Source organism: Brachionichthys hirsutus, chromosome 8 (genome assembly GCF_040956055.1).
Source record: "Brachionichthys hirsutus isolate HB-005 chromosome 8, CSIRO-AGI_Bhir_v1, whole genome shotgun sequence".
Lineage (NCBI taxonomy): Eukaryota > Metazoa > Chordata > Actinopteri > Lophiiformes > Brachionichthyidae > Brachionichthys > Brachionichthys hirsutus.
The window spans coordinates 47,343-67,500 of NC_090904.1; the positions used below are offsets into that span (position 1 = coordinate 47,343).

A 20,158-nucleotide genomic window follows, 5' to 3' on the forward strand; every position below is an offset into this window, starting at 1 on the left:
AAGCACACAGCAGGGGGTCGGGAACATTTGTTGTCCTGCTATTTTAACTCTGGGGTCTGTCAGACAGGTTTTTACAACATATTGTCTTCTCACGCATTGTTTTCTTTTCTGCTGTATGGGTTAGTATGTGAATGGTAAATGTTCTGCACTTATATAGCGCTTTACATGAGGCCTCACATTCACCCGTTCACACACACATTCACCCTCCAGTGGGCGACTGCTGCCATGCAAGGTTCAGTGTCTTGCCCAAAGACACTTTGACACGCAGACAGTCAGAGCTGGGATTCGAACCACCACTCTCTGATCACTGTACGATCCATTTTCTGCAGCAAACCTGCAAGCAATGCACCAGACAACAACCCACCCGGTGGATCTGACCACAACACCCCCATTTAGTGGCAAAACACGGCACTATTACTGGAATGTGAAAAAATACAATACAAATGGCACCACAAAATACCTATTGGAAATATATTTATTGAGTAGAAAACGTATTTCATATACAATCAACAAAAGAGCATCAAGGTCCCAAAATGTTTTTGTTCATTGCAAAATGTAAACAAAAATATATGTAGCTTGGAATGTGTCCATTTGTGACTTTTAACAGTCAGAGAGTGCTATTATTTCTGATGATGTAATTTCAGCCTGCAACAGTCAACATGTTGTTGTGTTTTTGGCGTTTGATCTCCTTGCGAGTCCTCCGTGTCCTTCATCTCAGAGGGAAGTTCGTGAGATTTAAAGTGTTGTTCATGTGGGTACGGCTTTGGTCTTCAGGAACATTCTGCTGTGCCAGTAGTCCGGATTGTCAAAGGCTCTGTCGGCAGCTGCAGGGTCCCCGATCCCGACTCCAGCTCGTACTTTGATGTAGGGTTCAAACCCGGAAGGACGTCCCTCTGTGCCCCCTCCCGCTCCATCCACTTTCCTCTGCACATTCTGGTACACCGCTGCATCTTCAGGCTGTGTGGTCGGAAAGCAGTCCATGTCTTCATACTCATATGCCCCGCCCTCAACCCGCCCCTCCTTCATGTCTTGAAGAACTTTTCGCAGTTTTGGCTGTCTGTTTGTATAATGGTAGACAGTGTCCCCTACATATTCGTCCTCCTCTTCGTCCTCCTCTTCGTTCTCATCCTTCACCTCGCTGCACATTTTTACTGGTGTCACAGGAGGAGGAGGAGGCTCATGTGCTGGAGGACTTTCATCTTTTTCACTCCCCCTGATGTCCATGTATTCATATTTGACTTCATTCGAGCCCTGCTGCTCTGAATCAGAATTGTGACCGCTCCTTGTGTGACCCCCCCTGACCTCCATCGGCAGCACGGTGTCGCCTGAACATGCTGTTGCCTGTGATGACATTGAGGAGGTACGGCACTTGTTCACCTTTTGCCAATAGCTATTGTTCCGGGTCAAGGCGGACGCTCTAGATGCCTGTTTGTTCATGTATTCATATTCTTCATCTTCTGGGTCGCCCAGCAGGTTTGATGAATGAGATTTTCCCATCTTGGATTGAGATGTTGGAAGAAGGGTTTCTGGAAAAGAAAAAAGTTCATCAAATGAAGTTTGATATACATGATGGAAATTCTCTCCAAAAGATTTCTAGTTGTGTATTTTCAGTATAAGGACAATTCTTTCTGACACATTTGATATTATTTTGTTAAGTGCATTATTTTAGACTCATGTGAAATTGATATTATCCTTTCCAAAGAAACAAAATGACCTCGCTCTGGGCTGTCTCCAGGAAGCACGTATCCATTCTGATCTTCTTCCCCCATTTCCGGTGATGGCGTCTCTGGCGGCCCGGCAGACATGTAGGCGCTGTCCTCCCGATGTCGCTGTCCTTTCACGCTCCCTGCCAGAGAATAGTCCTCACCCATCTCCAGCTCCACTGCTGTGCCGCAGCCTTCTGAGCTCTCGGACACAGTGCGTTCTGAGTCGAGTCGAGAGCGGGACTGCCACGAGGCCTGGAAGCACAACCACACCTGTTTAGTTAAAACAACTGTGTGGGAATTGTGCATTCGGGTGCTGTTGGTGTTTGACATACCTGTCCTGGGTTGTCAGCACCTGGGGTCATAGGCAAATATCCTGCTGAGTATGATGGAGGCAACTTCACAAAAAAGGAAACCAGAAATGGATTCAGGAAGTAACAAGCAAGGTTTTCGTTGCATGAAACGGCTGGCATGCTGGTGACGACTTACTCTGTGGGGGTCCGTTTGTGAGTGGCGACTGAGGCCCTTGGATGGAGAAACGTAGTGGGGGACTTGAGCTGTGCCATCTACCGCCACCTCCTCCTGATTTGCCATCGCCATGTCTAGATCATCTAGGTCATCCAGGTCTGCACTTCGCTGGGCAAGTTCATCTGGAGCCGTGTCCTGCTGGCTGCAGTCCCCCTGGTAGGAAGAGGCGGGACATGGATTCAACCACAGGAGGTCATCAATGCTGCACAAACTGAGAGACTACTGATAAAAACGCAGCCCTCCTTACTTTGATCACCAGGTAGCGAGGCGGGTCTCTGGCCATTCGAGTAAATTCATTCGCCAGCTCTTTGAATGTTGGACGGACATTCTCATCAATCATCCAGCCTGTAAATTAAAAGCCAAACCGTTGGATGCAGCTCAGTTCTGTGGGCGAGTCTCAAGACATAGCGCTGTACTAGCATTTCTGATGTTTGGGCTAAATTGTAGCATTGCCATGACAACCAAAAAGATGACGCTAACATTCAACAACGCTAAGTAGGAATGACATTAAGCACTTTCCTCAGTTTCCTTTTAGGTTATACATTTTACAATTCATATATTTTTGTATATTGTTAGCTTAGAATACATACACACATTAATACATACACGCATACACATAATGTTTACATGCACAACGACTTACACATTTATGCTAACAAGTATTATTTACATCATATATAAGAACTTTGTGACTAAAAGGAACAGATTTACCAGTAATCTAAACAAGTGTTGTGGGGTTAGGGGGCTGTGGGTTAGTAAGTATTGGGCATCAGTATCGTTAGAAGGATGCTGAGGATGGAACTGCCAGGGAACAGAGGACGACCCAGGAGAAGAGACATGGACGTAGTGAGGGAGGACGATGCAAAGGACAGGGCTAGAGGACGACCCAGGAGAAGAGACATGGACGTAGTGAGGGAGGACGATGCAAAGGACAGGGCTAGAGGACGACCCAGGAGAAGAGACATGGACGTAGTGAGGGAGGACGATGCAAAGGACAGGGCTAGAGGACGACCCAGGAGAAGAGACATGGACGTAGTGAGGGAGGACGATGCAAAGGACAGGGCTAGAGGACGACCCAGGAGAAGAGACATGGACGTAGTGAGGGAGGACGATGCAAAGGACAGGGCTAGAGGACGACCCAGGAGAAGAGACATGGACGTAGTGAGGGAGGACGATGCAAAGGACAGGGCTAGAGGACGACCCAGGAGAAGAGACATGGACGTAGTGAGGGAGGACGATGCAAAGGACAGGGCTAGAGGACGACCCAGGAGAAGAGACATGGACGTAGTGAGGGAGGACGATGCAAAGGACAGGGCTAGAGGACGACCCAGGAGAAGAGACATGGACGTAGTGAGGGAGGACGATGCAAAGGACAGGGCTAGAGGACGACCCAGGAGAAGACACATGGACATAGTGAGGGAGGACGATGCAAAGGACAGGGCTAGAGGACGACCCAGGAGAAGAGACATGGACGTAGTGAGGGAGGACGATGCAAAGGACAGGGCTAGAGGACGACCCAGGAGGAGACACATGGACGTAGTGAGGGAGGACGATGCAAAGGACAGGGCTAGAGGACGACCCAGGAGAAGAGACATGGACGTAGTGAGGGAGGACGATGCAAAGGACAGGGCTAGAGGACGACCCAGGAGAAGAGACATGGACGTAGTGAGGGAGGACGATGCAAAGGACAGGGCTAGAGGACGACCCAGGAGAAGAGACATGGACGTAGTGAGGGAGGACGATGCAAAGGACAGGGCTAGAGGACGACCCAGGAGAAGAGACATGGACGTAGTGAGGGAGGACGATGCAAAGGACAGGGCTAGAGGACGACCCAGGAGAAGAGACATGGACGTAGTGAGGGAGGACGATGCAAAGGACAGGGCTAGAGGACGACCCAGGAGAAGACACATGGACATAGTGAGGGAGGACGATGCAAAGGACAGGGCTAGAGGACGACCCAGGAGAAGAGACATGGACGTAGTGAGGGAGGACGATGCAAAGGACAGGGCTAGAGGACGACCCAGGAGGAGACACATGGACGTAGTGAGGGAGGACGATGCAAAGGACAGGGCTAGAGGACGACCCAGGAGAAGACACATGGACGTAGTGAGGGAGGACGATGCAAAGGACAGGGCTAGAGGACGACCCAGGAGAAGAGACATGGACGTAGTGAGGGAGGACGATGCAAAGGACAGGGCTAGAGGACGACCCAGGAGAAGAGACATGGATGTAGTGAGGGAGGACGATGCAAAGGACAGGGCTAGAGGACGACCCAGGAGAAGAGACATGGACGTAGTGAGGGAGGACGATGCAAAGGACAGGGCTAGAGGACGACCCAGGAGAAGAGACATGGACGTAGTGAGGGAGGACGATGCAAAGGACAGGGCTAGAGGACGACCCAGGAGAAGACACATGGACATAGTGAGGGAGGACGATGCAAAGGACAGGGCTAGAGGACAACCCAGGAGAAGAGACATGGACGTAGTGAGGGAGGACGATGCAAAGGACAGGGCTAGAGGACGACCCAGGAGGAGACACATGGACGTAGTGAGGGAGGACGATGCAAAGGACAGGGCTAGAGGACGACCCAGGAGAAGACACATGGACATAGTGAGGGAGGACGATGCAAAGGACAGGGCTAGAGGACGACCCAGGAGAAGACACATGGACATAGTGAGGGAGGACGATGCAAAGGACAGGGCTAGAGGACGACCCAGGAGAAGACACATGGACGTAGTGAGGGAGGACGATGCAAAGGACAGGGCTAGAGGACGACCCAGGAGGAGACACATGGACGTAGTGAGGGAGGACGATGCAAAGGACAGGGCTAGAGGACGACCCAGGAGGAGACACATGGACATAGTGAGGGAGGACGATGCAAAGGACAGGGTGAGGTGGAGACGGTTGATTTGCTGTGGCAACCCCTCAGAGGACTAGCCGTAATCAATCAATCAATCAATCAATCAGTACAGTAGTCGCAGGTACGTATTGGACAAAGATTATGGCACGAGGTGAGAAGGTAGGTCATCAAATGTTTTACGTTTTATTGTGGATCACCGACGTCTGTGGCATTCATCCTCTAGTGATGAATGTTTGCACAAAATACGATGAAGATCCCTGGAATAATGAGATTAAAGCTCTGCGACCACCGAAGTGTGTTTGACCTCATTGTCTCAGCATAATTATTCACATCTGTCCATGTGAGACAGCGTGGGCTGAGCCACAGAGCAATGGCCGCACGGATGGAAGTACGGGACTCACACTTAACCAAGACCATGTAGACGTCGATGGTGCAAATCTGAGGCTGGGACAGACGCTCGCCTTTTTCCAATAGATCAGGAACTTCCAGCGGACGCATTACACTGTAGGGCTCTGCTCCGTATGACATCATCTCCCATACGGTCACACCTGAAATTACGGTGACAGATTTAGTCATGAAGCAGGACACCACCAAACGTTATTTCATAAATAGTTGGTTTATAACTGACCATAACTCCAGACATCGCTCTGATGTGTGTATCTGCGAAACAAGATGCTCTCTAAGGCCATCCATTTGATTGGTGCCTGAATGTAAACAGAAATGTGGAACAGAAAGAGGAACCTTCTGAGTAACTAAGTCACTGACATTCCGTCGGTCCTGTTGTTTCAGGCCTTTAGCATGTTCTGCTCTGGCCCACTATCCTATTTAGGCCCTTTAATCTCGACGCGGCTCTTTATCGGATCATTTTGTCTGTTTGCCTGCTCAGAGTTATGTGCTGCTAGTTATTATAATCGTGTCTTTCCTTCCAGGCTACAGACCTTGAACTCATTGTAGAAATACTTCTTGTCATCTGGGTAAAGCAGGTCCGCAATGCCGTAGTCTGATATCTGTGCAGTGTAGTTATTCTTTAAGAGCACATTTCTGGCTGCAAGGTTCCTGTGGACCACCCTGTTCTCCTCCAGGTAGTACATACCCTGCAGAGAGGCCAAGAGTGCTTTTAAATGCCCGGTCTCTTCACGCCATCTGTGAATTCATACAAGCGAAAAAAAGGTTGGCCTACCTTTGCGATTTGGACACACCAGTTGAGCAGCCTCTGTGGGCTGAGTTTGTTCTTGCAGTTCTTGACGTGTTCCAACAAGGATCCCTGACTGCTGAGCTGTGTGACAAGCTGCAGGCTGTCTCCAGGACAGATACCGAGGACTCTGACAATGTTCAAGTGGTCCAAGCTTCCCAGTGTCATCATGTGCTGCAGGGAACAAGTAGCAGAAATTATTCAGTTTAACTGCCCGATGTTCGCTTAAGAGTTTAATAGTTGCTTCTTGACGGAGGAATTAAACTGTTACAAAGAAGTTACAATAGATTCCAATCCAAACCCATGGGGAGAGGCAAATTAAATATCTAACATATCAAGTCTATATAGGATATTCATTCATTCATTCATTCATTCATTCATTCATTCATTCATTCATTCATTCATGTTCCTGACCGCTTTATCCAAAGTCTGGCTCGCGGGTCGTGCTGGAGCCTTTCCGAGCAGTCAACGGGCGAGAAGCAAGCTACACCCTGGACAAGCTGCCAGGTCATTGCAGACACACACACACACACACACACACACACACACCTACGGACAATTTGCGGCCTTTCTGTGAGGAGGTTGCATGTTCTCCCTGTGTCTATGTGGGTTCCCTCCCGGTTCTCAAGCTTCCTCTCACCACCAAAAACATGCAAATTAGGTGACTTGGTTACACTAAATTGCCCATAGGTGTGCGTGTGTGTGTGTGTGTGTGTGTGTGTGAATGATCTTCTGCCTATGCAGAGCACGCAGACACGGGGCGAACATACAAACTCTTTACAGGAAGACCCAGGTTGGATTTGAACCTGCGACCTACTTAAAGATATTCCATTTTAATCAATCCTTTCAGAGCTATCATAATTCATTATCTGTGACAGGAAAATTCCTTTCCTTGAAGTCATGTTTTCTTACATCGGTAAGTTGATTGAAGGTCTGTCGGCCAGTACGATCATGAATCACCTTTATGGCCACAGGAAGCTTCACTGTATCACCCTCAGGAATCCAAATACCCTGTGAGATAAAAAAACATGTTTTTAATTTGTTAAATATGTAGCAAATGTGCAGGAGCAGGATTGCATGGACAGTCAGCCCTACCTTATGGACAGATCCAAACACTCCCCTACCCAGCAGCTTGATCTTACGCAGCTCTGTGGGCTTTAGGATTCGAGCATGGACTTTAGTTCCCTTCTCTCCAGGATCTAGAGGTTCAAAGTTCTGTACCCACATAGAGTACATGTTAAAAATAATCTAATGTAAAGCCATCACGAAGACATCAAACTCCAACCGACCTCTCCACTTTCCATGTATCTCCTCATAGCTCGCTTGCGACGAATAGCAAGACCTCGGCGGTACAGAACAGTCAGAACGAACACAGAGAATGAAGCAAAGAGGAGGGCAATAACGCCGAGTACAATGGCTGTGGTGGCTTGTCTAAGGACCAATGACAAAGAAGAAGAAATGCCACAGTGTCAGCAGCTGATGCCCAATCAAAATGTTTCAACTGTTTAAAACTGAGAGAGCAATTTACCCAGAAATGTAGCGCGATGAGCCGACGCAGTCTCCATTAGCTGGACCGTAGCACCTAAACACGAAGGCCAGAACAGTTCAATGTGAAACAAGGGCAGACATACGCCTGAAACCCTCCTCATCCTCACCCTTGGGTACAGTTGATGTGGCACGGTTCACAGTGGCCCTGCTTGTTGGGGTATTTAAAGATGATTTCCTCCCCTCCCATCACGCCCTCCGGACAGGATGACACACAGTGTGGGCCGTCCTGCAGACTGGCGCATGCAACACACTGCTCTGCTCCCTGAAGAGAAGAGGGCTGCTTTCATTGAGAAGGAATGGCATAAAGTCAACGGCGAGAAACGTTGTCTGCTGCCATGCCTTTAGATGGCAGCAACACACCCACAGACATGAGAGGACGTCCTACCGGGCCTGTGCAGGTCTCCTTCCCTTCCTGAACCTTACACTCAGGGTGGCATGGCAGACACTCCCCTGATTGAGAAGCAAACTCCCGCCTCTCCCTGTATTCAGGGTGAAAAGCTATTCACTCTGTATGACTCTTGCAAAAGGTTGCAGATAAGGCACGCCATCATTACTCACATTAAGGCAAATATTAATTGTTTTATAAAAACTGACCCAGTCAGGAACATGCAGTCTGGCACACAGGTTCCTCCCCTGCTATATTTCTTACAGGACAGGCACTGATTTGGGCCTGGACCCCAGCAGCCATCAGAGGAGCACAGAGGGTCACACACATGGCCTTCATTAACTGTAGAAATATGAAATACTACATCATTGTCGACACTAACAAGGCCGACAGGTGGCTGTGATTGGTTTTCACTCACCACACTGATTTCTCGGCCTGTTCTCCTTGATATCAACGCGCTTTTGGGAGCTGCTCCTGAAGATGCGTGTCCAGTTGACGGTGTCGTGGTAGCACAGCTTCTTGTTTCCTGTTATGTAGACGCTGCCATCATTTATTTTCCTCAGTGACCGTAATCCCAGGGAGGTCAAAGAAGGGATCTTCATCACCAGAAGAGAGTAACCCCTGGAAAGACAGGCAGCAAATCAACGTGGAATGAATGGAAGAAAAAAAATGAAGTACGGTAGTGTGATTTAAAAATACAACTGAAGGAAAGAAAGACCCGATATTTTTAATGAGCAGGCATACTTTACTTTTAAAGCCGTCTTCTGTAACTTATGTGGTTTAGATTCCCTTTTATTTCTCAGAGGCATTTTTTCATTTAGTTAAATATTTCTAATACCGGTATTCTATTTTAAATGTCCACGGAGAAAGAAAATCTGAATTTCACATATAAAATCTCTTTGAATACACCAACTTTCTGTTTATTTTGATTTTCGCTGTCCGAATTTGACGAGTCGAATTTAAGAAATGTCAAGAAATGTTATTCCTTTGAGACAAACACTAAAAATACCAACATCTCTTTGAAAGCACTGCATCTTATTGCCTGCTGGAAATTTAAAAGAGGAATACAAACCAGCCAATCCCATGCAATAATTTGTTTTAGTATAATGTATTGATACGAACATCTCTAGCCTCACTAAACACAGCCAGAGCATAAAGCCCAGTTAGAAAGAGCATGCGACAAACATTTAACTTCCAACCACCAGATCAATCACACAAACCCAAAAGACTACTATTAGGACAATATTTCAAATTGAGGTGTGTGTGTGAAATATTTACCTTCTAGAGCTCACTCCTCTAAATGGTGTAAAGATGAGGTGTAATAAGGGGAGAAGGAGAGACAAGATCCAAAAAGACAATCAGATACAAGTTGTTGAAAGTTTGGTTTGCAATGCAGTGAAAGATAGAAAACAGGATTATTACAGTCAGTTAACTGTAATAACTGTTTATCACAGGAACGGGGAAAAACATCTACTCACTTGTAAAGAGTTCTGCCCTGAATTGTTTGGAGGTTGGAGAAGACTGAGAGGTCAGACATGTTTTTAGGCCATGACTGGATACTGAGGACATCTGAAACATTTCATTTCAGACCGTAAACAGGTTGCAAACACTGTGAAGCGGCACGGCAAATGGACAGGTGCTCGTCCACTCACCTGTAATCTCTCTGACAGTGTTGAAGATGTTCAGTTTCTCTGGATCAAGGGCTGGCACATCATTGTAATCATCACTGTGAGCACAAAAGAGAGGATAAAGCATACTAAATAAAAATAAATAAAGTGAATGAGTGGCTGCATCACATCAATTACAAATGTACCCTTGAATTCCAGTCACCAGGAAGTGCAGGCTGCCTTGGATCTCGGTGCAGTTGATGAAACTATCGATGTTAAAAGCATCGACAGTTTCTCTGTTTGGACCTCCGGTCCCACGGCAGCCTGAGGGGACGAGGAAGAACAAGTAGAAGAAAAGGATACTTTCTACAGATTACGATTGGAAAAACAAGGCATACGATCAATAAATACATTCTCATTTTATATGTGGAGGTTAAACTACCCAATAATACATTGAGTTTTACTTTACACTACTATGGCGCTAATACTATCCTTGTGCTAAGTACCGGTACTATTTGTATGCAAAGCTTTAGATTGAACTAATAGATTTACTACAAGTACTTGATAAATTGGTACTTATTGAACTCAGGTTAGCTTGTAGCTCAGGGTAGCGTACGTAGCTCAGGTTAGCTTGTAGCTCAGGTGCATAAATCAACAGAACTGAATGGCAGGAGAAGCAGCTGTAGAATTGCTTTACCTTTTGGACAGAGGCCTCCACAGGGTTCGCACCTTTTCATTCCATTTTTCTCCACTTCCATTTTATCTGATGGGCAACTGCTCACGCATGAGCTGCCATCCACCACAAAGTTTGCTGTACATAGAAGCCAAGTCGTATGAATAAGTGACGTAAACGCACTAAAGAATGGGTTAAGATAGAAGAAGCTTTCTGTGACAGTTAAGTGGCAGGTGTTTAATTCAGAGGATATTCAGAAATAAAAGCGGCATTGATGAAATGGAGCAGAAGGGAATGTATTAATGCCACATGTCTGTGCAAACATGTGGGCATAAAGCAACATGTGTACTCACTCGGGCACTGGGCCACACAGATGGAGCCATACTGGTACTTGGCGTTGGGGTTGGGCTCCAGTTTGAATGTGTGCTTGTTGTAGATGAGGGTCTGGGGACACAGGGGCACGCAAGAACCCGAGTTGTTGAAGTTCTTGCAAGCCTGGAAATCATCATGCACATCGCAGTCAGAAAGTTCATCCATTCATTTGGTCCATTTGAGCTTCATAGAGTGAGTCTTCACAGTAGGAAAAGCATAGACTGTTTTATTCACCCAACAAACCAAGGCAGGGTGAGGTGGGGGGGGGGGGGCACTGAATAGAATTCACCCATTTTAATCGATCAATATGTGTGACAGGGGCCCTGCTATAAAGGCATGCAGAATCTGCAGACTCACAAAGCAGTCGGTATCCAGGGGTCCGGTGCAGCCCCCCGCACACTCAATGTGGCAGCACTCGCTCGGGTTCCGACCGAAGCATCGGCCATTGCACTGGGGCGCGCACACCGTCTTTGTCACTGAAGGAAGGTTGAGTGTGTTCATTTTGATCTGGAGATACACAAATCCTAAACAGCACAACAAACTAACCGCTTCACGGTCACGGCTGCTGCTGGAGCTTATCCCAGACACAGACGCACAACCGTCCACACAGACACACAGACTCGTACACTGTACAATTTGTAGTAATCAATTCGTCTAAACGGCATGTTATTGGAGGCGGGAGGAAAAGTGTTGTGGCTCGTATAAAAGTGCTCATTTGTTTGCGTTACATTCCACATTGAGGGATGTATTGTGCGTCTGCTCTGACAGTCGGTACTTTTTAACTGCTTGAAAACTCATTTGGAAGTGAACCGGCGGCTGCTGCTCGAGAACAAGACGAGCACGGGGACACGCACTCAACGGGGAAAAGGCTTTCTAACTGTAACTATGCAGCCAAAATGGAAATACAAATCTCGTGGAAACTACTGCATTGCAAAAATGATAAAGACACAAAGACACAAATGAAAGGAATTGAACTCACAGGTCTGGCATGTGTCATTTCCTGGACCCCAGCATGGAACGTCTCCACATGCTTCATTACAAGGCCCTAATATACGGTTCCAGAATTATTAGGAGATTGATTTTTGTAACTTATGACAGGCATTAAAGTATCAGATCATTCTCATGTGAAATTCCACTCACTTTCAGGCCCGTTGCCGTCAAGCATAATATGTGCTGTTCCATCCTTCACTATGTCCAGCCAGTTCACCTGCGGGGCGTAGCTCAGGTACTTATTCTGGATGATTTTGACTCCTCCCTCAAGTATCTCTGTGAGGAGGACAAATGGGGAATGAGAGCTAGCAAAGCATGTCTGAGCAAACCCGTGACTCATCCTATCAAACGCTGCTATCCTTGTTTACTACAGTACGAACGCGCTCATTGTAATGTGCTGCAGCTCAAGTTTCACTGGCAGTTGAGCGGTTGAGACATTCCAGAGGCCTCACATCACCGACTAAACACACCGCCGCTGTCTCTGAAGGTGCGGCTGCACTGTGGGGGTGTGGGAGCTCCAACAGTAGCCAAGTGTGTCCCCTCCAGCCGCCCACACTGAGTGACTTCCTGTACCTGTAAGGTGTGTCAGGCCCAGTTCCTGGAGGCCATGCTGCCCATCCTTCTGGTAGTTGACCATCACCGCCAGAGCGTACTGGTCCTCATACAGTGTGGTGCCTCTGATGACACGCAGGTGGTCCAGAGGAAGGCGGCTGAACTCATTGACGGCAAATAAAATGTAGCCTGTCACCTCCCGGATAGACTGCAAGGTAAACAGATAGGTGAGCAAAGTACAAGTACCTTCTCCTCTAGTTGATAACAGTGATTGATCAGAATCTGAACGGGTTCATATTCAATCTGTCTCAAGGACTCAGTTTATGATTCAGTAGGACGACCAACCATTTGTGTTCAAAGTCCCACCTGCAGGAAGGAGAAGTCTCTGGTGTGCTCCATCATGGTAATCTCAAGGTTGCCCATCACAATCTCACAGCCAGTGTACATCTCTCTCATCAGGTTGTACTGGATCTCCGAATTCCCAGTCACACTCAGAACATTCTGGGTGCCGGAGCAAACGACCACTGGCCCGTAAGGAGAGAACGCTTGTTCATTAGTGTGCTTCGTGTATCAACGATCCTGCTGTTGTAAACACGCCAAATACACAATAAACAAGTACAGAAGAGAAAATGTGCTCCTTGCAATGGTTCGTAAACCACAATACAGTACCCAACTCTTTTAGGGCTCGTTGATGGACAACATTGTTCTGGGAGTAAAACAATCTCATGCTGATGCTGCCGCTTTATCCGTAGATCCACCTTCCGGACGGAGCTCTCGTGCGTTCTGTGTTTGTTTTTTAACGTTAATTGTGCGTCTGCGTGCTCTTACACCCGTGAAGAGCTTCTAAACTTTAGATTGTCATTAATGTTAGGTGTAGCACGACTTCACCGAGAAACGTTCCTAGTCTGTGAACCCTCACTGACAATGGCAATAAACCACTTCTGATTCTGATTCTGATTCTGGGATTCTCAGTCATCCAGGTAAACGGAATCCACGTACCGGTAGGTTGAATCTGAAGCAACCGGACTTCTGTTTCAGGTCTAAGCAGATTCAGATTCAACCTTCAAGGATTGCATAGGAGTTTAAAAACATGTGTATTCAGTTCTTAGGAACCATAAAGGTTTTATTTCTTGTAGATTCCTCTGCAGTTTATGATGATTAGTCTGAGAACAAATACAGGAAATACAGTGTCTGGGGGAAAACACTAATATTCACACTATTCCATTGATGATTTTTGAGGGAAAAGCATAAGCACTTACAAAGAGTTTCATTGTGTCGCCTAATGAAAGTCTGTATTTTACACACACACACACACACACACACACACAATCAACAGCGTGAAACAATCTGGGGATTGTGTACAGAGCATGTTCTTCTCTGAGGCCTTGTTGATGGTGTGGGGGAGTTCAGCCCTTCAGCGTCACTTGAAGGCTGCTTTGCTATTCAAATGTCAGCTAGTAGAGAAGTGAAGGAGGGGAAAATGGAAGAAAGAGATGAGCGCATCATTTCAAGACATATAGTCAATAAACCTCACAAGAAAATGCATAATATGTAGTTTCTAGTGCAGGAGAGTGGAAATTCTATTGATCAGCGTCTGATTCATGACACGCCTCAGGCTGAAATATCCAAAGTCTCATTCAGGCTACTTTTGCTCGTCCACAGAAATCCTCCTCACACACAGGCCAAATAAAACCTGGAGTAGCTGATTGATCTGAATTTGATCATTGTGGAAATTATTTTAAATGTAAATCATTTTTGGTCAAGATTATTGCAACGGGTTGTTGGCGTAGGCTTCTTTCGCACACTACTAAGCTGTAATGATCATTTACATGTAGTTGACATTTATTATTTTAAACATCTGCCTGTACGTTTTCTGTCTCTAAAGTTAAGATGAATTCTATATTATTAGAACATAGATAGGCTCCAGCAACCCGTGAGATAAGGCAGATAAAGCGGCTGTAGCTGAGGCGATGAGGTCATCTCGTCTTCATTAAGACGGATGGATTAATGGACAGAACATAGGAAAGTAAAAGACATCCCAAGCAAATAAACAGTATATTTTATCAAAGAACTATTACTGTGTTGGTAATTAGGACAATGTTTCTGGCAAGGTTAACTACTGGGCAAAAAAACCCACAAATATATTTTTTTAGATCTGATGAAAACAGAAATTACAATAAACACACAAACACATTCCTGTAAAACATTCCAGAGACAAACTAGAGCCCAGGGGAACAACAGGGTCAACAAGGGCAAGGAAAGGTGAGTAAAACAATGATATAGAAAGGCTAATGATTATTAAAACCACCGTGTGTGTGTGTGTGTGTGTGTGTGTGTGTGTGGAGGGATAATAAAGAGAGAGAGGTCTTATGTCCATAGACTCCAGCTAAGTGTCACTTTACTGCGCTTCTGAGAACCTTGGGTTCACATTTCACAATCCAGTCTCATGCGGCCTTCAGCGCATGCCTTCTGGTTGCAGATTACTTCAGCGCATGCCTTCTGGTTGGAGGCTTCAGCGCATGCCTTCTGGTTGCAGATTGCTTCAGTGCATGCCTTCTGGTTGCAGATTTCTTCAGTGCATGCCTTCTGGTTGCAGATTGCTTCAGTGCATGCCTTCTGGTTGCAGATTGCTTCAGCGCATGCCTTCTGGTTGGAGGCTTCAGTGCATGCCTTCTGGTTGCAGATTGCTTCAGTGCATGCCTTCTGGTTGCAGATTGCTTCAGCGCATGCCTTCTGGTTGGAGGCTTCAGTGCATGCCTTCTGGTTGCAGATTGCTTCAGCGCATCACTTCTGGTTGGAGGCTTCAGCGCATGCCTTCTGGTTGCAGATTGCTTCAGCGCATGCCTTCTGGTTGCAGATTGCTTCAGCGCATCACTTCTGGTTGGAGGCTTCAGCGCATGCCTTCTGGTTGCAGATTGCTTCAGTGCATGACTTCTGGTTGCAGATTTCTTCAGCGCATGCCTTCGGGTTGCAGATTGCTTCAGCGCATGCCTTCTGGTTGCAGATTGCTTCAGTGCATGCCTTCTGGTTGCAGATTGCTCGAACAGTTGCTGGATTGCCCACACAGGGGACGCGGTTGTACACCTCTAAATCTGTTTGAGCAAACTCTCATGAGAAACCCAGAAAGTAGATACTCTGAGAGTCCACGCTTTCTCCTCCTCCTCCCTTCCAGCTCCCTGGAATAGCGTTCCCTGACCTGCTACTCCACAAATGTCCTTCCCGACTTCCATCCAATATTGTAGATGTCTGTCAGCCAAGACAATTCAGGTCCACGATTCCCAAGCCTACAATATCTCACGGTGAATTTCATCCACGCCTCACACTGACGTTCCTGACAACCTCCGCGACCTTCGTCAAGGGGTGAGAGCGCTTCGAGATGTTCAGCAACAGAACAGTCTCTCTTTAGCATTGCTAACTGTGAATACATGCATTATTGCTCCCGGGTTATTGCATTGTGACGACTCAGTCTCATGCAGTTTATTTTCAGATACCTTTTCTCATTAAAAGCCATTCCGTTTATGAGCTACTCACTGGTGAAACACTTTATCTCCTTTCAGCCCAAGAGGGCAGGCCGCTGCGACGCATCTGTGCATGTACATTCCTGACCCTACACACATGATGCAAGCACAACCCACTCAGGAAAGCTCCAACCGGTTTGAGCGCATGGAATAGAGAAAGTGACAAAATGGCATGTCAGCCCTACAGACAATGCACAAGCTGCAGCGGTAGAAGCTGGGGGGGGGGGGGGGGGGTTGTCTCTGTCAAAGGAGGACTCTAAGTGTTGGCAGATAGTATGGAGACAAGCGTAACACACACACACACACACACACAATGGACCTCTTTTGGAAAAGTGGAAAACAAGGCTCAGGTGTATAAAGATGATGTGAACTTGATTCCATTGTAGTTTGTAGTAAACTGTAACCTGACACACGATGAAAACAGCAGGGATCAGATTCAGCTTTTATTTGGATTTGTTTGTTACCTTGGTTTCAACACATAGAGAGGGGCAGAAAAGACAGAAGGTAGGAGGAGGAGATAAACAAGTTCAATAAAGTGGCTGCGACCAAGGTAAACAGAAACTTGGCACATTGCAGCCAGAGATTAGCGCATACCGAGCAAGTGAGCGTGAAACGCAGTGACACCTGGCTGCATGAATCATTGAATTTAATGTTCTATTCACTAGTTCACATCCAGCAATTATGTGCAAATGACCTGCAAAGATTTCGTTTCTGCCAGTATGTGGGACTCCGATTGAACTTACCAACGCAGAACATTTCATCACATCGCGCTTCGGCAACAGGAACAACAACATATTTGTTTTTTGACGCATCAGTTATTTGCGTGTCACACCTGAAAAAGTACGGCGGCAAAGCGACACTACCTGTTGTTTTCATGTAAACCATCAAAGGTTAATCTTAAACGTCACATTCATGCATGATATTCAGCATTCGGGGCATTAAGCTGATTGGAGTTAGTTTGTCATGATGACTTCATGTTTCCTTCCTGTACTGTTTGAAATTTGAACAAGAACAATTTGCCAATACTTGTTCTTTTTATTTATAATGTCAGCATGTTTTGATCATGAGTACAAGACTTACATTTAATGTGCATACAAATATGTGGCACAAATACTTTCTCCAAAAGCAGTAGCAAGGCTGTAAATAACTGCTGTGTGAATACTCAGACGGCCTTATTACTGCGTTACGACTGATCCTTCTTTCTCAATTAATACGACAACAGAATTCTGTTCCACAGATGGCTTAAAGTCAGAACTGATGCTTTGGCATCAAAATATTTTTCTGAAACCCCCGAAAATGTCTTTAATTTAAACAATTTTAGGAAATAGAAAAGAAAAAAAATAAAGGTCTCTTCGCAACCAAGAACAATGTCGCAGGTGGAGCCTCACATGAGTAGCAGCTGGTGAAAGATTGATGATGTCATTGTTTTTCTCACTCGGAGCACCACCTTATTTATCTGACAACAACAAGAGCAAGGCAAAGTTCAGAACACCTGACAAAGCCGTCGCTCGCAGGAGGACATTTAAGGAACGTCGACAAGCGTACGAGACTGACATGTCTGATTTCAAGATGGATAATTAAACAATTCTTTGAGTGATCTTTAAAGGGCAGCACTTTTCTGATCAAAGCTTGTCATCAAGCGTTTCCAACCCACGAATAACCTGAGAAAAGGCATCTCTAAACCAATCAGATGCGAGATTGTTCATAGCATTTAGGCTGATTGTGTTTCACAAGAGGTGAAAGGTCGACTTTAAAACAATTGAGGAAAACATGATGAAGCTCACAGAGCTGTGGGGGAGGTCGAGATGACACAGCAAACGAGTTCTACACGTGTGAAACAGGTTCTGGTCTGTGAGGTCGGACAGGTGTTTACCTGCACCAGTACACCAGAGTACATAGTAAAGTACACAGTGTAGTACCAAAGTGTAATCCACGTGTGGGGAATTGTCAACGGTAAACCGAAGATAAATGACTCAAATAGTCTATAAAAGTGTGTGTGTGTGTGTGTGCGCGCGCACCTCCTTGTGTCTGCGCGCTGCACAGCTGTAGGACGCACGGCAGCAGGACGCACAGCACCTGTTTCACCTTCCCCGTGAAGGCGGCCATCCTTTCTGGTGACGTTCACAAAAACGCGCTGCTCATATTAACAAGCCGGAGTCCGTGGTTCTGGTCTCAAAGCGGTCCGAGTCCGTGGTTCTGGTCTCAAAGCGGTCCGAGTCCGTCCATTCACATGGACCCGCTGGAGTCGGTCCAGTGTTTTCTTCCAGCTGTCAAATGAAGACTAAACATCGCCGGTAGTGAAAACCTGTTTCAATGCGCGACATTTAACGGAGCCGCCCATTCCGGCCCAAGAGCAATAAACGGCAGAGATTTGAGCGCAGCGAGCAGCCAATCAGCGACAGGAGCGTCTGTTTCCCGGCACTGATTTATGTGGGAGGGCCACGCAGACACGCGGAGTCAGTTTAATGTGGGAGCCCTAAATAATCCCGTTAGATTAGAAGGGTTAGGGGTCAGTCAGGTTTAATGTGGGAGCCTTAAATAATCCCGTTAGATTAGAAGGGTTAGGGGTCAGTCAGGTTTAATGTGGGAGCCTTAAATAATCCCGTTAGATTAGAAGGGTTAGGGGTCAGTCAGGTTTAATGTGGAAGCCCTAAATAATCCCGTTAGATTAGAAGGGTTAGGGGTCAGTCAGGTTTAATGTGGAAGCCCTAAATAATCCCGTTAGATTAGAAGGGTTAGGGGTCAGTCAGGTTTAATGTGGGAGCCTTAAATAATCCCGTTAGATTAGAAGGGTTAGGGGTCAGTCAGGTTTAATGTGGAAGCCCTAAATAATCCCGTTAGATTAGAAGGGTTAGGGGTCAGTCAGGTTTAATGTGGGAGCCCTAAATAATCCCGTTAGATTAGAAGGGTTAGGGGTCAGTCAGGTTTAATGTGGGAGCCCTAAATAATCCCGTTAGATTAGAAGGGTTAGGGGTCAGTCAGGTTTAATGTGGGAGCCCTAAATAATCCCGTTAGATTAGAAGGGTTAGGGGTCAGTCAGGTTTAATGTGGGAGCCCTAAATAATCCCGTTAGATTAGAAGGGTTAGGGGTCAGTCAGGTTTAATGTGGGAGCCCTAAATAATCCCGTTAGATTAGAAGGGTTAGGGGTCAGTCAGGTTTAATGTGGGAGCCCTAAATAATCCCGTTAGATTAGAAGGGTTAGGGGTCAGTCAGGTTTAATGTGGGAGCCCTAAATAATCCCGTTAGATTAGAAGGGTTAGGGGTCAGTCAGGTTTAATGTGGGAGCCCTAAATAATCCCGTTAGATTAGAAGGGTTAGGGGTCAGTCAGGTTTAATGTGGGAGCCCTAAATAATCCCGTTAGATTAGAAGGGTTAGGGGTCAGTCAGGTTTAATGTGGGAGCCCTAAATAATCCCGTTAGATTAGAAGGGTTAGGGGTCAGTCAGGTTTAATGTGGGAGCCCTAAATAATCCCGTTAGATTAGAAGGGTTAGGGGTCAGTCAGGTTTAATGTGGGAGCCCTAAATAATCCCGTTAGATTAGAAGGGTTAGGGGTCAGTCAGGTTTAATGTGGGAGCCCTAAATAATCCCGTTAGATTAGAAGGGTTAGGGGTCAGTCAGGTTTAATGTGGGAGCCCTAAATAATCCCGTTAGATTAGAAGGGTTAGGGGTCAGTCAGGTTTAATGTGGGAGCCCTAAATAATCCCGTTAGATTAGAAGGGTTAGGGGTCAGTCAGGTTTAATGTGCTAAAAGCATAAGATCCAGGCTGAATAACGATCTGGTCCACATTAACTAGTTAACTCGGTAACCAGTGCAACTTGTTTACTCAGATTAGTCAGCACTCGTATTTAAACTACTTTAATGTTTACCGTTAAAGACTGTCGCTTCATTTGAAGTTTATATCTGTGTAGAAATATTCAGAGGTTAAAGTAAATACATTCTCTGTGGGCGTGTCGTCGTAAAGCTATAAATCCGTTCCTCTCAGAAGCATCACATTTTCTACGCCACTCTTTTATGCTCTATTTCAAGAGCCAACAACAAATGATTCAAGTTTATTTCTGGAACTTCATGTACTTCCGGTCCCCTTAATAAATGTTGATCGTTTTTTGTGGGTCGTTTTGTCTAAAGTCTTCAGGATTTCCGGGTCATAAGTCGTTGTTTTTTCTCTTTGATGAACCCTGGAAATTTAATACGAATTCTACTGTGACGCCAGAACAGATGTTCTCATCT

At 46.1% G+C, this 20,158-nt stretch overlaps 1 protein-coding gene across 1 annotated transcript; it reads right to left on the bottom strand.

The window, feature by feature from the left end:
- Positions 1-457: 457 nt before the first annotated feature.
- On the bottom strand, positions 458-18,034 carry LOC137898484 (receptor tyrosine-protein kinase erbB-3-like). The gene is made up of 29 exons (XM_068742526.1): positions 17,947-18,034; positions 12,777-12,934; positions 12,432-12,618; positions 12,009-12,134; positions 11,848-11,913; positions 11,226-11,344; positions 10,850-10,991; positions 10,521-10,634; positions 10,030-10,147; positions 9,869-9,942; positions 9,695-9,785; positions 9,495-9,512; positions 8,635-8,837; positions 8,426-8,558; positions 8,217-8,310; positions 7,939-8,093; positions 7,812-7,865; positions 7,573-7,714; positions 7,379-7,498; positions 7,196-7,294; positions 6,272-6,457; positions 6,030-6,185; positions 5,720-5,795; positions 5,493-5,639; positions 2,479-2,576; positions 2,193-2,384; positions 2,039-2,101; positions 1,715-1,958; positions 458-1,526 (listed from the first exon to the last, which is right to left on the bottom strand). The coding sequence occupies exons 1-29, from the start codon at positions 18,032-18,034 to the stop codon at positions 748-750; spliced, it is 4,242 nt and encodes a 1,413-aa protein (XP_068598627.1). The 3' UTR covers positions 458-747.
- Between the last annotated feature and the right edge of the window lie 2,124 nt (positions 18,035-20,158).